This window comes from Nannobrachium achirus (assembly GCF_963921795.1).
Source record: "Nannobrachium achirus genome assembly, chromosome: 8".
Lineage (NCBI taxonomy): Eukaryota > Metazoa > Chordata > Actinopteri > Myctophiformes > Myctophidae > Nannobrachium > Nannobrachium achirus.
The window spans coordinates 58041164-58063675 of NC_137817.1; the positions used below are offsets into that span (position 1 = coordinate 58041164).

At 40.8% G+C, this 22512-nt stretch overlaps 1 protein-coding gene across 1 annotated transcript; it reads right to left on the reverse strand.

Moving 5' to 3' along the window:
- Positions 1-10: 10 nt before the first annotated feature.
- Positions 11-22130, reverse strand: LOC308290258 (TRPM8 channel-associated factor homolog; the record flags this gene model as incomplete). Its single annotated transcript, XM_080732044.1, has 4 exons — positions 21950-22130; positions 3166-3270; positions 1633-1872; positions 11-80 (listed from the first exon to the last, which is right to left on the reverse strand). Coding segments are annotated over exons 2-4 (396 nt in total), but the record flags the coding sequence as incomplete, so codon positions are not given.
- Between the last annotated feature and the right edge of the window lie 382 nt (positions 22131-22512).

Consider the following 22512-nt stretch of genomic DNA (forward strand, 5'->3'; position numbering starts at 1 on the left):
GTCCGTCTGTCACGTACACCCCCACCTCCGCCCCCAGCGCCTCGCTGAACCGCTCCACCACCGTGGGACGGAAGCTGGAGCTGATCAGAAGGAGGGGGTGTAACTGTTAATCCAACTAAAGCGTTTAGTTCAGGGGATATTAATACAATCTTGGAATAAATTCCTTACCAAGAAATTGCTTGACCAATGTGTTTGTAAAGGTGTCTAGTAACACATCTAACAAAGACTCCATCACAAACCATTTTTTGTGGGGACGTTTTTAGCCCCTCTTAGAGTGTTCTCCCCTCACATGCTATTTAAAGCAGACTTATTTTTTCTTATTTTATTCATGTATATTAAAGTTATTGGGACCCCAACTTTCAGCAGCTGTCAAAAGGTCTCTTATAGGGAAACTGAATTTCTTTGTGACGTGTTCCTAGACACCTTTACAAACACATTGGTCAAAAAAATTCTTGGTAGGGAATTTATTCCCAGATTTGACATTATTATAATATTCCATGACTATTAATAGATTATTAGTCTCATGTAGCCAGACAACTATTCCACATTCTCCGAATGCTATATCGAGTCTGGAACTACACCTGTCTGAGTAACTGAGTAACGGAAGCTGGCATTTTCGTTCACGGAAATATATTTTTTTTATATTTTGCCAAGCAGCAAGCTATGAATGCTGAGATGATTTGGATTCATTTTAGGATAAATGTGCACAACTGTAAAAACGGAAACGGAAGTGGAGAAGAAGAGGCTTCACATCCGCTTTATTGCTAACTCATGATCAGAGCGGGGACTGCCCCGTAGGTCGAACTCCCGTTGGGTCGAACAGCGTCGGCAGGTTATCACCCGCGAGCGTCGGCAGGTTAGATAATCACCCGCGCCACGGTTACTGAGGTTAAGTTTAGGGTTAGGGTTAGAGTTAGGCATATTTGGATTAATAAAAATAAATAAAAAAAAGATATGCCTTCCCACTTCCCACACTTCCCACATTCACACACCAATGGTGGCAGGCAGCCGCAGGCTAGCACCAATCGATTAATTGGGGGCAATGTGGGGTTCAGTGTCTTGCCCAAGGGCACTTCGACCTGTGGACAGGAGGAGCTGGGATTCAAACCGCTGACCCACGGATTATTGGAAATAACTAAGGCTGGGACTTTAACTGATTAATTGCGATTAATTAATTACAGAAAATTAACGCGATTAAAAGAATTAACGCATTTTAATCGCACTTAGTTTTTGCACCACAGAACCTTCAGTTTCGGGCATACCGATCATAGCGATGCACCAACCAAGAAGAGACAACAAACGCAAAGGGAGAAGTAGCAGAGCGTTTACAAACTATTTAGCCTTTTCTTTGACGATGGCTGGCCAGATTGCTGACATAGGTTTTTTCCAAAAATCTTAGAAGGATTCAAAAGACACTTATAGAATCGGGTCAACATTCTCATTTTCACGATTTTTCAAAAATAGCAGAGTGCCGCGCTGTGAGCTTGTATATCTGCTATTTTTTTATATTTAAAGCATAAAATATTGCGTCATAATGTGTTCAGGCCTAAATGGGTTAAAATATGATAGTTTTGGGGGTCGCAGCCTGAAAAGGTTGAGAACCACTGCCGTACCGTCCGTACCATACCGTACCTGCTCAGGTTGTGGGCCACGGCCTTGGACTGGTGGTGGACCCCCACAGAGAGGTTGTCGGTTCCGTCTCCTCGTAGCCAGCGCAGGGCGTTCTCCACCAGGCCGGGGAAGGCCTCCATGTAGCACTCGTGGCCCAACACCACGATGCGTCCGCGGCCGTACGCCGAGGCAGCCATCAGCACGTGACCACTGCTGTTCATTGCCAGAGGGAAGGCCTGGTGTCCCGTCAGCACCAGCTTGCTACAGGGGAACACAGGGACGAGCACAGAATGTTAGAGAGGCAGGGGCTGACATTTCTAAAGGGGCCTTTTGGTGGAACTATCGGCTATTTTCAGTGCTTGATATACCACACTGAACTAAGCATAATCAAGTGAATACCCGACATTTGGCGTAACGGCATGTATTTCTACATGAAGAGGGCAATTCTTTTAACATGAGATGCTCCATTCAGGTTCGGGAGAGTTTGGACAAGGCAATTCTCTTGAATACTGCCTTCAGGTATGGCATGGAAAGGGGGCATTTGTATTTATTTCACCATAGTGAAAAGTGCCCTCAGAAGAGGCCCCCTTTGATGTCTATGTGTGCACGTGCCTGGGTGTGACCATGCCTTGGGCTGTCACAATTATGACATTTTACATGACGATTAATTGTCACTCAAATAATTGCGATTAACGATTTAATTGTGTTTTTGTGATTGACAATTACATTTCTGTTTGGCTTTTAGGCTTTGAAGTTGCACATGGCTGATATGACACATAAAATATACAAAGAAATTACATATTTTATAAATGTATAATTAAAAAAAACATTGATAGTGGTAATAAATAAATACAAGCTCACAACGCGTCACGATGTTGTGAGCTTGTAGATCTGCTATTTCCACTATTTTTGAAAATGTTTGAAACCATAGGTGCGTTTCCATAAAGCTTTCATTATTCGCAAAAAAACATTTATGCGCTTGGAGGAGGTGGATTTTGAGGCTTTATCGAAAAAACGTAATGCGCATTAGTGAATGGAAACACTAAAGCGAATAATGTTTTGGTGATTTTGAGGCTTTATCGAAAAAACGTAATGCGCATTAGTGAATGGAAACACTAAAGCGATTTATGTTTTGAATTAAAATGCATTGAACTCGCGAGAAGGGCTGGTGGGGGTCGGCCGCCTCTTGATTGTACCAAGTTACCAACACTTCAAAGTTGTGCTCAAAAGTATAACCATTCGTCATTACTATTCTCCGTTCCGCGACGGCGTCGCGTGCACAGTGCGGCTGATTCTCTCATCTTATGAAATATATAGGCTGAATAGCCCTGGGTTAGAGTGCATGTTCAATAATGTGTCTCACTTGACTGGAAAAATAGTGCCAGTCCGACTGCTTATTTCATGAACTATCTTCCAAGAATCGGATTTTATCAGTGAATTTTTTCGACGTAATGATAATTTGCTACCTAATTCAAATAAGCTTTATGGAAACGCAACTTATATCAACATTTTTCAACATGGAAACGATTATGACAATAATCATCCTCTACTAACCTTGGGACACCACTGGTCCCACAAAGGTCCAGCATCCTCACACCTCTGGTGATGGACAGGTAGGCCTTCTCCTGGTCAGAGGACATGATGTCCAGTCAGATGATCCTGGAAGTACAGAGAGATACATGACTTTAGCCCCTTTTCTACTGACATGGCCCAACACCACACCACTCCACACCGCCCACCTGTGCCAGGTTTTCCACTACAAGGACCTGGGTAGAGTGGTGTGAAAGTGGTACTAAATGTGGTAGGCCAAACAGGGCCAAACACATAATGACTGATCACTCACTGACTTTTCATTTAGACCACCAGGATATAGTTGTAATACATGATAATAGATTCTATTGTGTTATAACCTCTATTATAGTGTATTCTAGTTATCATAGTAATACATTAATACTTTATTGTGTATTATAATCACAGTTATAATCCATAGTGTATTATAATTAGGATAGTTGTAATACAAATTTATATTGTATTCTAATCGGGGACTGCCCCATAGGTCGAACTCCCGTTGGGTCAAACAGCGTCGGCAGGTTAGATAATCACCCCGCGAGCGTCGGCAGGTTAGATAATCACCCGCGTCACGGTTACTAGGGTTTGGGTTAGAGTTTGGTGGTCGATCTAAAGGGTGTTCGACCTAATGACATGTTACCATTATAATCACAGTTAAAAGGGTGAATTTGTTTTTTACCTATAGGGGTACTTTTGTGTAATGGAAAATGTAGATATTTTGGTAACACTTTAAAATAAGGTACCATTAATAAACATTACTTAACAGTTATTAACATGCTTATTAACAGTTAGTAAATAGTTAATTAACAGCTTAACTAACTATTAATAAGCTAATTTATTAACAATTAAGAAACCATTTATAAGAAATGTACTAACCTTAATTAACAGTTATTAACATGCTTATTAACAGTTAGTTAATAGTTAATTAACAACTTAAATAAATATTAATAAGCTACTTTATTAACAATTAAGAAACCATTTGTAAGAAATGTACTAACCTTAATTAACAGTTTTCTAACATGCTTATTAAATGTTTGTTAATAGTTATTAAACAACTTAAATAACTATTTATAAGTTACTTTGTTAACAATTAAGAAACCATTTATAAGAAAAATACTAACCTTACTAAACAGTTATTAACATGCTTATTAACAGTTAGTTAATAGTTAATTAACAACTGGAAAACTTAATAAGCTACTTTATAAACAATTAACAAACCATTTAGAAGAAATGTAATAACATTAATATATGTTAACAAAAATAGATAATAAAGAGGTTATTCAACCTTAATAAACACCTAATAACCTATTTAAAAGATGGTTAATTAATAGATAATAAGAACGTTGTTCAACCTTAAATAACATCTAATAAACAAATTATGAGCGACTTAACTAACAGTTATTTAACCGTTTATTAAACCTTGATGTTATGTTTCTATATGTTAATATAAGGATAATAAGAAAGTAACACATCCGTAATTAACACTTAATACACAATTAATAAGATACTTAATTAACAATTTATAAAACCCCCATAACAAACTCATTAACTATATTATACTTATTAGCACATTAACAGACATTAGTTAGTCTTTATTAATAGCTTATAGTGCATTTTTAAACTATTTACTAACCATTTATTAACACATTAATTAAGTATTTTGCAGTACCTATTCTAAAGTGGGAGCAGTGTCTTATGAACATTAACACATCATTAATAAAGCACTCATTAAAAACAAATGTGTTTCTTATTAACATCAACACATTGTTTATTAACCATTTATTAACATATTAATTAAGCATTTTGCCGTACATATCCTAAAGTGGGAGCAGTATGGTATAAACATTAACAAATCATTAGATAATAACTCATTAACAAAGGAACAGTGTGTTGTTAACATCACCAAAGCGTTAGTTAAGCATTTACTAACACATTAGTTAAGCATTTTGCAGTACCTATTCTAAAGTGGGGGCAATGTGGGATAAATAGTATCAAACCATTAACAAAGCAGTCATTAACAATGGAACAATGTCTTGTTAACATCAACAAAGCGTTAGTTAAGCATTTATTAACACATTAATTAAATATTTTGCAGTACTTATTCTAAAGTGGCCGCAGTGTGGGTAAAACATTAACAAAACATTAAGTAATAACTCATTAACAATTGAACAGTAGTTTGTTAACATCAACAAAGTGTTAATAAAGGATTAATTAACACATTAGTTAAGCATTTTGCAGTACCTATTCTAAAGTGGGAGCAATGTGGGATAAATAGTAACAAACCATTAACAAAGCAATCATTAACAATGGAACAATGTCTTGTTAACATCAACAAAGCGTTAGTTAAGCATTTATTAACACATTAATTAAGCATTTTGCAGTACCTATTTTAAAGTGGGAGCAGTGTGGTATACACATTTACAAAGCATTAACAAAGCACTCATTAAAGGACAACTTTGTTTTTTTTTACAACAAGGGTTCATATTTTAGATTGTAATTAAAGAGTATAAAATATGAGTGTTAAAGTTATTTTGTTTACATCTTTCTATTGTCTTAGAGATTCTTATTTCAGTGGTTGGGGGCATGCGTACGAGTGGCTAAATATGTAATTTTACACAGAGTAAGCCCATTCCCAAGATACAACGCAACCTTTCATGGATTGATGACTTATGGGGGCTAGAAGTGTTACTGTAAATAGCAATAAAGAAACTGCTGGCTTATTGTGTCTAAAAAGACATATTTGGCCACTTGTACGCATGCCCCACATTTTAGCACAGTAATCGCGATAAAACAATAGAACGAAGCAAATGAAAACATTTTAACACTCACTTTTTCTTCTCCCTAATTACAATCTAAAATATGAACACTTGTTGTAAAAAAAAAAAGTTGTCCTTTAACAATGGATCTGTGTCCTGTTAAAGGTGATACACCATGCATTTAAAAAGTATTTATGTCATATTGTTTATGTCCCCAAAAAGTTTTTCAAAAGGTTTGAGGCTAAATTACCACTCCTGAATAGAGAGCCTCTCTCATTTTTGAATGGCTCTCAGAACATTTTCAGCTGCAGTACCACCTTTGGCCTGAACTGCGCCACCCCCCCCCCCCCCCCCCCAGGATAGAAGGTGCTAGCGGGACCCCAAAAAAAGGTTTTAAAATAGGAAAAGTGAAATTTCATGGTGCATCACCTTTAACATCAACAAAGCGTTAGTTAAGCATTTATTAACACATTAATTAAGCATTTTGCAGTACCTATTCTAAAGTGGGAGCAGTGTGCTTATAAACATTAACAAAGCACTAATAAAGTATGTATTAACAATAGAACAGTGTCTTGTTAACATCAACAAAGTGTTAATAAGCATTTATTAACGATTTGGCAGTTCACATCTACCCAAAGGGGGTAAAAACAGGTCCAGAATACATTATGTTCACATAAGTTGATTTAGCGACTAAATATCTTACTAGATGGGGGTTCTGCCGAAACAATGATCAAATGTGAAAGCATGATGGCATATAAAAACAAACTATTTAACACCCTTTCCCCCCTTTTTTTATCTATAGACCCAAAAATGCCTAAATTGCCTTACATAGGCTTTTGTGTAGGTTCTATAAAGACTATTAAATAAATACTACAATATAAGGACTACTTCACAGATTGTCAAGCTTTGTTCATATAATTGGTCCTCACTAATGCTCATAAATTAGGGTACCATTGGCTGTGAACAGTTTAGGAACCCGCCTACCATCATCGATCGGGAAACCAAGCTAATAGAAACTGCAGGCTTTCTATTCCTGGAAAGTTAGCATGACGGAAGCTATTTTTGTCGTGTTATCAAAAAGTTAAAAAAGTGTCACTGGTAAGCAGGTTTCTGAAGTGTCCACAGTTGAAAATCTGTGAAGTGGTCCTTTAAGCGTTGTTGATGGCATACTACATAGCCTTACCAGGGCTGGGAAATGTACTCAAAATATATTGAAACCGATATCTGGAACCATAATTGTGGGCTCGCCTATAAGGCGAGCACACTTTAGATATTGTCATTATTTCTATACTAGGCAGGCAGTCAGTGCAAGTATCAAAAAACTTCGGTTCCTTTCTACTCCTACATACTTAGTGAGAAAATGAAAATAAAAACATCAATGTGTTCAGCTTACTGTGGCGACGTGTGCTATTACTTTTTACAGCAATCGGCCAAATGGTGGCGCTGTAGGAAGCCTTCGAAAGTGCGAACTTTGAACAGGTATAGCTCATGCTGTGTTTGAGGTAAAGCCATGAAACCTGTATACACGTATGCGTCTCCTCATGCCGAACAACTTTTACGCTCTGACTTTTGACCTTTGACCTTTAGATCTCCCACAATTTGGAATTATATGAAAAACAGTAAAAATCTATCTCCTCCTGGGTTTTTTTCGTTACGCGCACGAAACTTTTTTCACATGAACTTTGGACCAATACGGTCAGATTGATCAACCAGATTTCTTTTAAAGTGAAATATAATTTTTTAATAATTCAATCAATATTGCGGTTTTATGCAAATTATTCTTCGGCCTCTAAATCATACATGCAAAGTTACACGTTCATGGCATTTGGCAAAGATGTGGAGGGTTAGTCAAAGTATCACTGAAACCAATTTTATTCCAATTGGCCAAAGGGGGGCGCTATACGAAGCGTCTGAAAATTCAAACTTCAAACGGGCATAAGTCATGACTTGTTTCGTTTGAAGACATGCAACTTGTTACACGCGTGCTTTGACTCAAGCGGAAGACATCTGTGTTGTTGTTAAGTAAGCTCCGCCCTTCAATTTTCCGCCATTTTGAGCAGTTTGTAAAACGCGTAAACCCGCTTTTATTCTGGAATTTTCACGTCACGTGCACAAAACTTTTTTTACGTGAACTTTGGACCGATATCTAAAGATCTGTCAGATCGGATTTCTTTAACATTGAAACATGCTTTTTTAAATAATTCAAACAATATTGCATTTTTATGCAAATTATTCTTCTGCCTCTAAAACATACATGCAAAGTCACATTTTCATGACAAAATAGTGTAGAGGGTTAGTTCAAATATCACTGAAACCAATCTTACCCCAAATGGCCAAAGGGGGGCGCTATATAATTTTGAGCAGTTTGTAAAACGCTTAAACCCGTTTTTATTCTAGGATTTTTTTTGCAATTTGCATGAAACATTCTACACACAATCTAAGGACCTTTATCTAACATGCCTATGAAGTGCACACAAAAAAATTATAAAATAATAATAATAAATATAGCTGCAAGCAGCGATAAAGTGGCCAAAGCCAAAAACACCTCAAATCATGAACACAGCCTGGGATGTGCGTGAAATCTTGCAAGCACATTCCCAATAGGTCAAGGAACAGATACCAACCTTCTCACATTGGCCTGTTATAGCGCCACCAGCGGGTCAACTTTTGCACAACACATTTTTGGAACAAAATGGACCAATCTTTGACGTCAGTAACGTCAAAGAGAGCACTGCCTGCGATCTTGACATTTTGTGCTTTTATAGCCATTGTTTTCTGGCTTGAAGCGAGCCCACAATTGTTTCGAAGGAACAATATTTTTCTAGTTTATCATTTTCATGTTGGTTAATTGAATAATCAAGGTGCAGGCTTTAAAATGATTACCTTCACACACAAACTATGAAAAAACATCTGAATGAATTGTATGCTCAAGACTGTCCAGAATAAAATTCATTTAATGCTAACAAACAGCATTATTCAAGCATACATTTTAGAATTTATCTTGGAGGGAAAATATGTGCCAGTTGACTTAAGGTTTGTGTCCTACTTGGGTATTAAAATAAATGCCAAAAATTGCTCCTACTGATGTCCTACCCTACTGGCTCATCTGCCAGTGAAAAGCCCCCGTTGGAAGGACGTAGCAGCTCTTTTTTACTTATATTTTGTTAGTAGTAAGAGATAAAAGATCAAAATGACTGGATACTCTGAAAATAGTTTTGGGTACAGACACTGTCACTTTCAACAATTATCTTAATTTTTACTTTAGGTAAATAACAGGGGGTTATTTATTCCTAAAGGAAAGATGTGGACAAACAGAAGTAGCAATGTTTTGGGGCTAGTGATTCCTTTGCAGTTAATATAATATCATTCTAGTACAACTATCACCGTTGTATACTTCTTCCTCTTCTTGCCATCGTTTGAGGACGAGGAGCTTGAGGAATCTCTGGCGAAGGTGGCAGAGGTAGAGTAACTGGACTCGTAGAGCTGTTATAGAATTTTATGAAATGTAATCTTTGTTTCTTCTTGAAGGTAGTCAGAAGGTCATGTAATTTAGTTTAGTCATGTCAGGGTGTTTATTCCTAGGTTTGAGAACAACTGTTGTGTGAGTCACTCTTTCACCTGTTACCAGAATGTCATGATCTGTCTAAAGTATTCCTGACTGAAAGCCTTAAAAGGATGTTTGTTAACTTGACTCTTTTTTATTTTAAGTCCCCTCTGAAGTGTATAAAGAGGGCGTGTATAACCTGTGCTCGGGAGTGGAGAGTTGCTATGCCCATTGAGTGTAGTTGCTGTCTGCTCAGGAGCTCCTTTGATGAATAAATATTGATTGTGTTTGAACACTGCTCGAACCTTTCTTTTCTCAAGTATATTTTTATGCAATAATTATAAAAATCCATAACAGCTGGCGACCACGAAGGGACTCTGTCTTCTGTCCGTCCACATCGACGGGCCTTCCCGGATTTGCTGCAGCTACCAGGCAAATACATCAGCTCCAAACGGTTGACGTGCCGTCCGTGGGACGTCCGGGTGTCGGATGGGCAGAGAACAGGGTTCAATAAGGTACGAGAGTGTTTCAAATACAATCTGTTGCATGAACAAATTTTGCATGTTTTAGAGGATATAAGGATTCTGTTTGGAAAAAAAACAGTACCTGTGCAATCCAGGGTGCTATTTCATTATAGCTTCACGGGGAGGACCGTGGTAGATGAATAAGACCTTGCATGATAAGGTTTTACCCGTGGAATTCGGGGGAAAAGCTATTTAATACATAGCTTCACGTGATCGTGGGACCGGTGGTTATCGACGGGGAAATTGGCTGTCGGAAATAATCATTCTGGGTTATTATTTAAATGTGTGAAAACGTATAAACTTAAAAAAGGGACCACAGGGAGCTGTTCAAGTTATTCTCCTGGGTGCGAATCTGTGAACACACATGAGAATTGTGAACAGCTACGAGGGTTTTGTGACATGGTATTAAATGTGAATATTGTTATAAGGTGTGACTGATCAGAAGGGTCACATAGTACAGTATATAAACCTTTTAAAGGGGAAAAGAAATATCTGAAATAAGGGAATCAACAAGGTGTGAACAGACTCATTAGATTTGTACAGGATGACGTGTGTTTGAGAAACGCATGGAATGAATGAAGTCATCCTAGAAAATAAGAAAATAACCTTGTGGAGTCTAACGATCAGTCTGTAGTACGGTATCATTTTATGTAACCAAGGACGGTTTGCCAAAGTGTCTGTTGACTCAACTCTGCTCTGATTCTTCTTTTCTTTCTCTTGTTTGTTTTTCTGAGTCTTTCCAGAGCAATGGGGAATGGAGAGAGTGGCTATTCCAGGCTAAGGGCACTCTCAGGGCCAATAGAGTTCATGGTGGAGAGATGGGGAGATGAAATATTAGAGCCAATCATGTTATGGCATAAACTTACTCAGGAAAAGTTCCCGCTTGCGGGAACATTTAGCTCCTCAAAATTAAGAGCATGTAGGGATGCTCTTGAGCAATATGACAGAAAAGCAGGGAAAAAAGCAAAAGAACTCAATTGGGATTTGTTCAGAAAATGGGAAAGAGAAGCAGAATATAGAGATGAAAAACAGGCTAAAGCCCTTTTAAATAAAGAAGAGGGTGGGGATGAGAAAAGGCATAAAAGATTGAAAAAGTATAGGCAAGAGATGCTCCAGCCACCTCCATATCGCACCCAGCTGAACCCCCCATTAGGCCCACCAGTGCAGCAACCCGACCCGGCAGATCCACACGCCCCAGCGCAGCCATCACCTGTTCCCGGCCTTCAGCAAGCAGCCCCTCCACCGGCAGCGGCTCCTGCAAATGGAATGCACGACCTACCTCCAAACCCAGCGGGGGAGCTCTACGCAGCAGCTGCCCAGATAGCTCAGCAGGCAGCCACCCACGGAATCGCGGAGAAGGGGGACAAGGACAACATGGACCTGGCCACTGCTGGACTGGAAAGACTGAATATAGCTCCAACAAAAGGAGGGGGGAGTTCTGAGCGGATTGGTATGGTGACACGAAGCATGATGTCGCAAATGCCATTGATACCATATCCAAACCCTCACCCTCCTCCTCCGGCTGACGCCCAGCCGGACGTTATAAATGCTTACACCCCAACTGTCACAGTCCAGCGAAACTGGACCCCCGATGAACTAAATGACATTATCAAAGACCTACCAAATCCTAAGGTAGACGTTGCAAAATGGTGTAAGGCCATTGAGGAATTGATCCTGATGTATGGCCCATCAGGACAAGAATTAGAGACTCTTTTTCGGAAAGTTTTTGGACTAAGATGGCAGCGACTGAAGGATCCGTTCGATGCAGATGGAGCAAGAAATGACATTCTTACTGGACAATTGCAGAATCAGGGTGGTCTTTTTGACAGAGTGAGGGCTGCCTTTCCAGTCCGTACAGACTGGCCCCGGATACACAATACCAAACAACGACTAGACGAGTCCTGTGATGAGTACAGATCAAGGATGGAAGAAATCTTTCAAAAATGTTGTGGTGTGGCACAAGACAATGTGGCGTACAATGACTTATTGAAAACAGCCATGATAAATAATCTGACTCCGGCTGTCCACGACCGGGTTATGATTTCCTGTGTGGGCTGGGAGACTCAGCCCTTGGATGTGGCATGGTCACATGCACAACACGCAGAAAGGCAGCTGCTGTCGCAAATCAACGAGAAGAAAAAGAAACTGGAGACAGCCCAGTTAATGTTCTACGAGAATAGGGGCCAGGCGCCAAAAAAAGAACAACAAATGACAGATGCGACGCCAAGGTGGCCTCAGGAGAAGAGAGAGAGGGGGGTGCCCCTGCCGGGAGACATTTGTGGACTCTGTCAGAAGACAGGCCACTGGAGACGGCAATGTCCCATGAACGCTAAGAAAAGAAGGACAGATGGCCAACAGGTCAGGCAGGGCAACAACCGACACCAGGGCCGGGGACAGTGGGGGTGGCAGGGAGGACAGCCGGCCACCTGGGGGTATCCATCACCCCCTGGCCCTTGCTATCCGACAGGACAGTGGATCTGGACCGGCTCCTCCCCTCACCTGGCAGCCCAAGCAGGCCCGCAGGACACCAACCGAGCCCGGCAGCAGGCCCTCCCATGGCAGTATGGACCCGCTGCAGACGTGACGGTGTCCAACCCGGGTCAGCTATGAGATAGGGAGGTGGCTGTGCAAGGGGTAAGACTAGTGACAGAGCAGGAAGTAAAGGTACGTGCTGGTCAATTTATGCAGGTCTCAGTCTCCCCTGATGAAGCCCCAGTGTTGGATCTGCTCGTGAATGGTGAGAATATAAAATTCCTTGTTGATACAGGCGCTAGTCTGTCAGTTATTAGACGGGAAGAGATCCCAGACGCTCCATTATCTAATAAGTCTATTAACACGATTGGAGCGTCTGGTGAGCCCTGTTTAGAGCCAGTGACGTGCCCGTTAGCAGTGGCGCATGGTGACATAAAGGTAGAACATACATTTTTGTCATCAACAGTGTGCCCCGTTAATTTAATGGGACGCGACTTGCTGTGTCGATTTGGTGTTAAATTGGACTGTTCCAGCGATGGCATTTTTATGTCATGTCCTACGCTGGGCCTTTACAATTTATCTGTCAGTAAGGGGGAACCAACAAACTATTACTATAATTGGGACCTTTCTGACAGAAACTTATCTGAGAAGTTACATGAAATGATACCAGATGATTTCACCAAGTCAGCATTGCTACGTTGTACTGCACATTTTTCACCATTCACAAGAGATCTGACCTATGAAAACTTTTGGTTTAAAATCAAAAATGAGGACGAAATAAATTTAAGTAATATGTACTTTAATGACCAGTTTAGTGCCATTACTTTAAATTTAACTGAAGAGCAAACATTGTATCACACTTTGACAGATACAGCTGCCTACATCCCCCTAGGAAAGAAACTAGGCGAGGGGGGTGACATAGGCCCCTGGTTAAAATTAGTGATAGAGGCTGTTGATTGGCAGGAGTATGCTTCAGGGAACTGGTATTCACCCAGCATGAAAACATACTGTACTCCACTAAATGTCAATTGCATGATGACAAGAACGTCAACTAGCTCTAACTCAAAACAGGATTGGGAAACATTAATGGTACTAGATACCTCAGAAATATCCCCCTTGCTTGCACAAGTACCAGAGTGTTTGTGGGCAAAAGACAAATATGACATAGGGGAGATAAAAAATGCCAAGCCTATTGGGGTTGAGGGTAAATCGACGTTCAGACCCAACAGGGCCCAATACCCTCTGAGTAAAGATGCAGAAGAGGGGATATCAAAGGTACATGCATCTCTAGTGGCAAAAGGGGCTATTGTCGAATGCCCTAACTCACCCTGTAATTCACCCATCTTGCCTATTAGGAAGGCAAATGGAGCCTGGAGATTTGTGCAGGATTTGCGGCAAATCAATCAGGCAGTTTATACGCCTACCCCTGTAGTTCCTAATATTGTAACCATTATGTCGCAGGTACCGGCAGACTCTTGCTACTATAGTGTTACGGACTTGTCCAACGCATATTTCAGTTTGGCTGTCGACGTGGACAGTCAATTTTGGTTTGCGTTCACTTTCAAAGGGAAAAAATGGACTTGGACTGTTTTACCCCAAGGGTATGCAGCAAGTCCAACGCTGTTCACAGCAGCGTTAGCGACAAATCTGGAGTCTTTTGTGCCGCCCGAAGGCAGCGTTTTAATCTCCTACATTGATGATTTATTATTATGCAGTAAATCAAAAGAAGCATGTGAAAAAGATACTATAGCCTTGTTACAATTCCTAGCTGAGAATGGCCACAAAGTGTCAAAAGAAAAATTGCAATTTGTGAAACAAGAGGTAAAATACCTAGGCCATGTTATTACTCCTGAGGGACGGAGGTTGGGAAAAGAGAGGATAAGTGCTATTTTGGCCATGCCACGTGCAAGCACAAAGGAGCAACTAATGTCCCTATTAGGTATTGCAGGTTATTGTAGGCCATGGATCCCAGACTATGCAGAAATTGTGGAGCCTTTATCTGACCTGATCTATGGAGGGAAAAAATTAGCTATGTCTGACAAAATTGAATGGACGACAGAAGCATTAGGTGCCCTGACCACACTCAAACAAGCCTTAACAGGATCCCCATGTCTGGGTCTACCTAACCACGAGAAACCTTTCAATTTATTTGTTGCAGAAAAGAATGGCTTCATGTCTGCAGTATTAACCCAGAGGCACGGTGACAAACAGAGGCCTGTGGGTTATTACTCCAAACGCTTGGACAATGTGGCCAGGGGGCTTTTGCCATGTCTCAGGGCTGTCGAAGCAGCCACAACAGCGGTATTAGCAACAGCTGACATAGTAGCAATGCATCCATTGACTGTTCAGGTACCACATGCAGTCCATGCATTGATTACGCAGGCACGTACTGCACATTTGACACCCGCACGCCTGCTACACTATCAAAATGTGTTACTAACCATGGCTCATGTTACTTTGAAGAGATGTACAGTACTTAATCCTGCTAACCTTCTCCCTACAGAAGATGACGGGGATCCGCATTCTTGCATGGAGCTATTAGATGTTATGTCTAAACCAAGACTAGATCTAACTGACATTGAAGTACCTAACTCAGACTTAATTCTCTATGTAGACGGCTCAGCTCAGAGGAGTAAAGATACCGGGGAGCCACTAGTGGCATATGCTGTCTGTTCTGACACTTCTATCTTTGAAAGTGCGAGGTTACCAGCACACCTGTCAAGTCAGGCAGCTGAATTGTTTGCATTAACTAGAGCTTGTATTCTGGCAGAGGGGAAGACAGTGACCATTTATACAGATAGTAAATATGGCTTCAGCGTTTGCCATGATTTCTATGCAATCTGGAAACATAGGGGATTTCTTACCTCAACTGGTAAGCCAATAGCCCACCATGTGTTGGTAAAAAATTTGCTGGCAGCTATCTTGTTACCTAAGACAATAGCTGTTTGCAAATGCCAGGCCCACACTGGTGCTCTGGACTCCATATCACAAGGGAATGCATTCGCAGATAGGACTGCGAAAAATACTGCTGTTTCTCCCTTCTCCCCAGTATTGCAGATGACAGTGCTCCCGGCACAAGTTAATCCTTTCTCTATTGACGACATTTCTTTGTTACAGACAGGAGCTGACGCACGAGAGAAGAAACTGTGGGAGAAAAAGTGTACATTGGACGCCACCAGGAACATATGGGTGAACTCATCTGGCCTACCAGTTATGCCGAGATCAGTTTTCCCATATTTAGCAAAAATCTCACATGGACAAGACCACGCTTCCAAATCAAAAATGATTGAGTTGGTAAACAAATATTGGTTTGCCCCAGGATTTACTACTTATGCCGACCAATTTTGTTCAAAATGTGTAATTTGCATGACACACAATATTGGACGAGGCTTAGTTGTGCCAATGTCAGCACAACCAAAACCAGACGGGCCTTTTGAGTATCTCATGGCCGATTTCATCACTTTGAACCCATGCCAAAACTACAGACATGCTCTAGTAATTGTAGATATGTGGTCTAGATGGGTGGAATGTTACCCATGTCGGGACGAATCTGCTAAAACGGTAGCGGATGTCCTATTACGTCATATTTTTCCACGATGGGGGCTCTGTAGTAAATTGGGGTCGGATAACGGCTCGGGCTTTGTGAACAAAGTTATTCAAAGTCTTTCTCAAAACCTACAATTTGATCTAAAAAGGCATTGTGCTTATCATCCTGAGTCTGCAGCGCCAGTAGAGAGGGCAAACCAATCTTTGAAAGGCAAATTAACTAAATTGCAAGCTGAAACCAAACTCTCCTGGATCCAAGTCCTCCCACTGGCTCTCATGTATATGAGAGGCAGGACTAATGCAACATTAGGTCTGTCCCCTTATGAGATTTTAATGGGGCGTCCAATGAGAATGACAAATATGCCATTCCCACAGAATAAGATGACGTTAATGAATATTGATGACGATATGATTAAATATTGTATTGCACTCAACTCTGTGCTTAAGTCTATTTATCCGAAGGTGAAAGCAGCGCTTCCAGATCCTAAAGCCGGCCAACTACACGACTTAGAGCCAGGAGATTGGGTGGTGATCAAGGATCTAAGACGCCAGCATTGGTATCAACCCAGGTGGCTAGGGCCCTTCCAAGTTCTTCTCATCACGCCCACCGCGGTTAAAGTCACCGGCAGGGAAACCTGGGTTCATGCGTCGCACTGCCGAAGGTTCGGCCAACGTTCACGTTCATCCACTGTCCCACACTGAAGGTATGAAGATGCAGGTGCCCACAGGTTCGACGTGGGGCCCAAGGATTCCCTGGGCCATGATGGCGTTGGGTGTAGCCCTGTACCTATCAGTGTGGACGTGGACGACAGGGAGGAGAGAATGGTACCAGAAGGAGTACACAGAGTACCAGAAGGAATGGTACCAAATGCACACACAAAAAGAATCGTTGCATACATTACATAGAAGAGACCTCCATCATCCAAACTTGGCCATGTCAATGACACTCAGTTTTGCAGTGCAGATGAACTACTCGAATTGTTGGATATGTCAGCACCTGCCTCATAGCGCAACGGCCCCAATATGGATGGCCCTTCCACTGACAGCAAAAGAATGGCGTTTCTATGACTGGCAAGGTTTAAGAGAGAACAATGTTTTGTGGGATTCTGAATGCCATGATCCTCCTGGGAGTCATTACAGGGGGGTAGGGGATTTTATCACTGCTAATCCATGGACCCAGTACAAGAAGATCTTGGATATTATAGAGATTGGGGTAAACAGGCTTGTAGAAGTTGGGAAACACAGACTTAATAAGACTATGATTCACAGGGTGGGAATGTTAAACCAAACAAACATAGCAACTAATGAGTTTGTATTCAAAGTTGAAACAATCCATGTCCAGACAAATTGTACATTTGCTGAAAAAACGAAATGTATGCGAGGGAAGTCCAGTGTCAGCCTAAACTGTTATTCTGAAATTTTCTATTTCTCTGTCTCAAGTGAATTCAAAATGAATAGAATAAAATGCAATGATGTCTCTAACTGCCAAGACCAAGCACAGACTAAAGTAACTTTCCGGTCCTCAGACATGGGTAAAGCTATGCCAATAGTAGAAGAGGGAAATATCAAATATTGTTTCACTGGAACTCTGATCCAGGGAAAGAAATATGTAGACATAGGAGAAAGTCCTTGTGACAAAGAAACCATAATGCTAACCAACCTTACTAGGCCTTCATATCTTCCTGAAACTGTCTATGCAGTGTGTGGAGGGAAAGCGTACACGCACCTCCCAGCCAATAGCCATGGTACATGTTATTTGGCCCATGTCATTCCAATGATTAGAAGGGTGAATAGTTCTGAAATTCAAGAGGCCTACTCTGAACACAGGAGGAAAACTAGTCGTAAAAAACGGACATTAACTTGGTGGCAAAAAGTTCTCGGGGTGATAATACCAAATTATGGAATCTATAATACACAGAGCGAACTGGAAGCCTTGTCTACTGTCCTGGAAAAACACATGAATGTCTCAGACGCAGCTATTGAAGCTTTGGCCACTGAAGTTAACGAAATCAAGGCCATTACTTTGCAAAATAGAATGGTTTTAGATATCATGTTAGCCAATAAGGGGGGGGCCTGTTCTGTTATCAAGACAGAATGTTGTTCTTTCGTGTCAGATCCCACTAAAGCAATCACTAAACTCCATGAGGACACCCAACTCGGGGTAAAAGAGCTACAAAAAAACCATGGGGGGATGTTTTGGGGTCTATTTGAAGACTGGTTTGGAGGTATCGGGAACACACTGACACGTACACTGATTCTTATTGTCATCACTGTGATCATACTACTCTTAGTTTTTGTTTGCCTATCTGCATGCATTAAAGCGGTAATGTCAAGAATTGTCGGGTCCACCTCTGAAGTAATAATCCAACCAGGAAGATCACAGTGGTCACCGCCATTCAACAACAGTGACATTGTTTAGACGATGTGGATTTGGGCTTATGGGTAGATGGGTGATGGGTCCCTTAGAAATAGTGACATTGCTTAGACTATGGGTGTGGGCTTATGAGTAGATGTGAGGTGTCCTTTAGGAATAGTTTTCTTATATTTGAAATTTATACCCATAAGGTATAAAAAATGTGTGATGTGCTCTTTAGAGATGTTTTACTATATTCTATCTAGACGTGGGTTTTTTATTTGTTATTTTGAGTTCTATCCCCCTTAACGTCAATATAACTATCTGAATTACAGGCCAAACTAAGGTGGTCGCTAAGGAAAGAGAAAAAAATAAAAAAATAAATAGGGCCGTCTAGGAATTTTTACCTTAAAGAGTTAATATAAAAGAGATAAATATATTAAATAAGGTTTTCGCCTAGACCTGTTTTCAGATACGTAAAAGACGGAAAAACAAATGTCATTACATTTACTATTAATGACCATATTCTATGATCAAAAGGGAGGGATGTTATAGAATTTTATGAAATGTAATCTTTGTTTCTTCTTGAAGGTAGTCAGAAGGTCATGTAATTTAGTTTAGTCATGTCAGGGTGTTTATTCCTAGGTTTGAGAACAACTGTTGTGTGAGTCACTCTTTCACCTGTTACCAGAATGTCATGATCTGTCTAAAGTATTCCTGACTGAAAGCCTTAAAAGGATGTTTGTTAACTTGACTCTTTTTTATTTTAAGTCCCCTCTGAAGTGTATAAAGAGGGCGTGTATAACCTGTGCTCGGGAGTGGAGAGTTGCTATGCCCATTGAGTGTAGTTGCTGTCTGCTCAGGAGCTCCTTTGATGAATAAATATTGATTGTGTTTGAACACTGCTCGAACCTTTCTTTTCTCAAGTATATTTTTATGCAATAATTATAAAAATCCATAACAGAGCGCAGACGGTACAGATGGTGACTTGACAGATGTTGCAGACTACTTTCTTTCACTGGTGTTTCTAGATGCTGACTGTGACAACAAAAGGCAACATTTAAGTAAATAGCAGGTTAGGAGACAGTCTTCAGGCATTTTAGACATGTTTTGTTCATAAAGATGTTACAGTTCAGTATTTCTTTCTTTTCTTTTTTTTCCACCGCCACCATGAAGCTGATTTGAACATTTTAAACTGACATTTCTTCCTCTGCCTAGTGGGAATGTGTGTGCAATATTTCACTTGCATTGCACTCTGTATTCATGATTTGAGGCATTTTGTTCAAAAGGGAGCACTCTTGCAAACTTTGGAAGCCAATCTTAGCCAATCAGGATGGAATTTGAAAAATCTGAAAGACCTGTTTCGTTTAATAACACCGATTGGCGTGATTTTTGGACAAAATCGGTAGAAGTATTGTTCAAAACTTTGTTTTGCACACATCAGCCTCCTGGTGGCGCCATAACAGGCCCATGCCGAAAATTGGGCAGAGGTTCTGCTCTGGCACCCAAGGAGTGTTTCGTCCTGGCAGAGAAAATGGATTTGCAAAAATCTGCCTCTTGGTGGCGCTATAACAGCAGAGGTTCAAAGAATTCTTTTTATCTTCACCTATTACAGAGGGGACGGAAGTGCAGCAGGACCATTTTAGTAATACATTTATACTGAAAATTTAAATAATGAACAAATAAATATAATTTTTTTTTGAATCCAGCAAAAATGTCATGGACCCCCTGCAGTACCTCCGGGCACCCTAGGGGTGGTGGACCCCCTGTTGAGGAACTCTGATTTAAAGGAGCGTGAAACCCCGCCTCTTTATTTGTTTTATCAGACTTGAGATATGAAAAGATTTCTAAAATGTAGGCGTGGTTATCTGCCGTTGTGGGGGGAGGGGGCGGAGTAATGCGTTGCGTGTTCTAGACAGAGCGAAGCTGTCAGCAGTGGGCACTGGGCAGTTGCTGTTTCCATTTCGGAAACATTTTTTAAAACCAGCCATTGGAGGTGTAAAAAGTATAAAGATTCGGCAACTCCATGTTCTTTAAACAATTATAATGTGCAGGTATTTTACAAACAAGCCGTCTGAGCTTTTATCCATGGACATAACTTTCTCCAGCCCTGGACCACGGAACCAGAGAAGAATGGACGCTAGGCTAGCGATAGCTATTTGCTGTGTAGTGTGTGTGTGTGTGTGTGTGTGTGTGTGTGTGTGTGTGTGTGTGTGTGTGTGTGTGTGTGTGTGTGTGTTTGTGTGTGTCGTGACAGTGCGCGCACACACGCGACGTCCACACACGAAAACTAGCAGATCTACAAGCTCACAACGCGTCGTGAAAGCGACACGTTGTGAGCTTGTATATCTGCTATGTAGCTATGTAGCCTAGCTAACAGCCGTAGCATAGCAGCTTCTCATGTAACCACGTTGGTTTCGGCTCTACGGCTATTAGCTAGGCTACATACATAGCCGATATACAAGCTCACAACGTGTCGCTTTCGCGACGCGTTGTGAGCTTGTAGATCTGCTAGTTTTCTTGTGGACGTTGTGTGTGCGCGTGCGTGCACTGTCACGACACGCACGCACGCACACACACAGGCTACACTACACAGGCACCACACAGTGTAACTGTCTGTTGACGGAGCCTGCTTGTCTCTCTGGCTGAAACAAGCATACAGTGAAACCACGCCCCCCCTTGATACAACTCTATATTAAACGAACGTTAATATTAATTAGATATGCCTACGTCACGTTACACCACAGAACATTGATAGGTAATATTTAATGAGTGGCGCGAAATATTTCTTTTTGACCTAGAAAGTGGAAGTACACAGAAATAGCTACAGAGACAGCAGAAAGCTCTGAATCCCCAAGCCTATGGGCAAATTGAACCATATCACTGCTCCCTATCACAAGTGACTCATTGATATAATATATATTTATAGAAAAAGTGATTTTGTGTTTCATGCTCCTTTAAGTCTTGAGAGTATAAAATGAAAACAAATTGGCTTGCTCTTGCTCTCAAGGTCCATTGGGTTACCAACTCTCCTTCATTTAGCTGGGGACCACCTGGAACCCCCTCAAGGACCACTGGTGGTCCCCGGACCGCTGGTTGAAAACCACTGACCTATTAGATGCAATATTATCTTTTTTAATACTGTATTAATTCCCATTATACCGTATGTATTCCCCTTTCTATAAATTGAACTATTAATACTTACTCAATAGCAATGTAGTTGTAGCTACTACAGAGTGGTTTTGATGTAGACAGTTATGTAAACTAAACAATAAGTGCTTGGCTAGCCTGCTGCAGCACCACATTTGATACAGTTAGCTAGATTTAATAGCTTAAATAGCTTCTCATACATTACCACAATGATACAGAGTGCACCAAAGCATGTTTCAACAATAGACACAAAGGTCTCAAACCCCTCATTGTTTTTAAGAAAGATATCTGGGCATAAATAGGAAGCAAAGTAGCTAGCAACAGGAATAGCAACAGGCCTGAGGCCTGTATGCTAGCTATGTGTTATCAACACTTTTCCCTTCAGGTTCACAAACTCAAATGAGAAAAGTTCTTGTTAGCTTACCAAGGGAGATGCATCAAAGACCAATGCTGTGCTGTTCTTGCAGTGAATAAAGGTGAAGAAAAAAAAAACGTTTTCACTGAGGTAGTGTGCTAACCAAATAATTAGCAAAAACGATTTTGCTTCTTTCTCTCTAAAAGTATCTTTCTTCATAAACCTTCTAGTTCTGTTCAATCAAAGTCACTTCTCAATCAAACATCATCACTTCAGAATTAATTGTGTTCACTCAGAAAGCCATCTCATGTCCTCTCTCATGCAGCAGAAAGAAAAACAAGGAAGCATGTCTCTACACTTCCTGGTCCAGAAAGTAAAAAACAGGGCGGTCCTTAGCACCTGATTGGCTAACTCAGCCAACTCACAGCAAGCAATGTTCTTAATGGCTCCCCCTGCTAGATTGACTGCTGCTCTCACCAATCACACTCCATGTCATTTTAGCACCAGAATTTAACCCCTGAAATGCCAGTTCAGTTATTGTGCTGAGACGACCTGGTTTTAGATTATTTGTTGGTTTATTTCATCACATACTTAGGTGATTATTAAATATGTTGATGGCCTATTTATTGCGA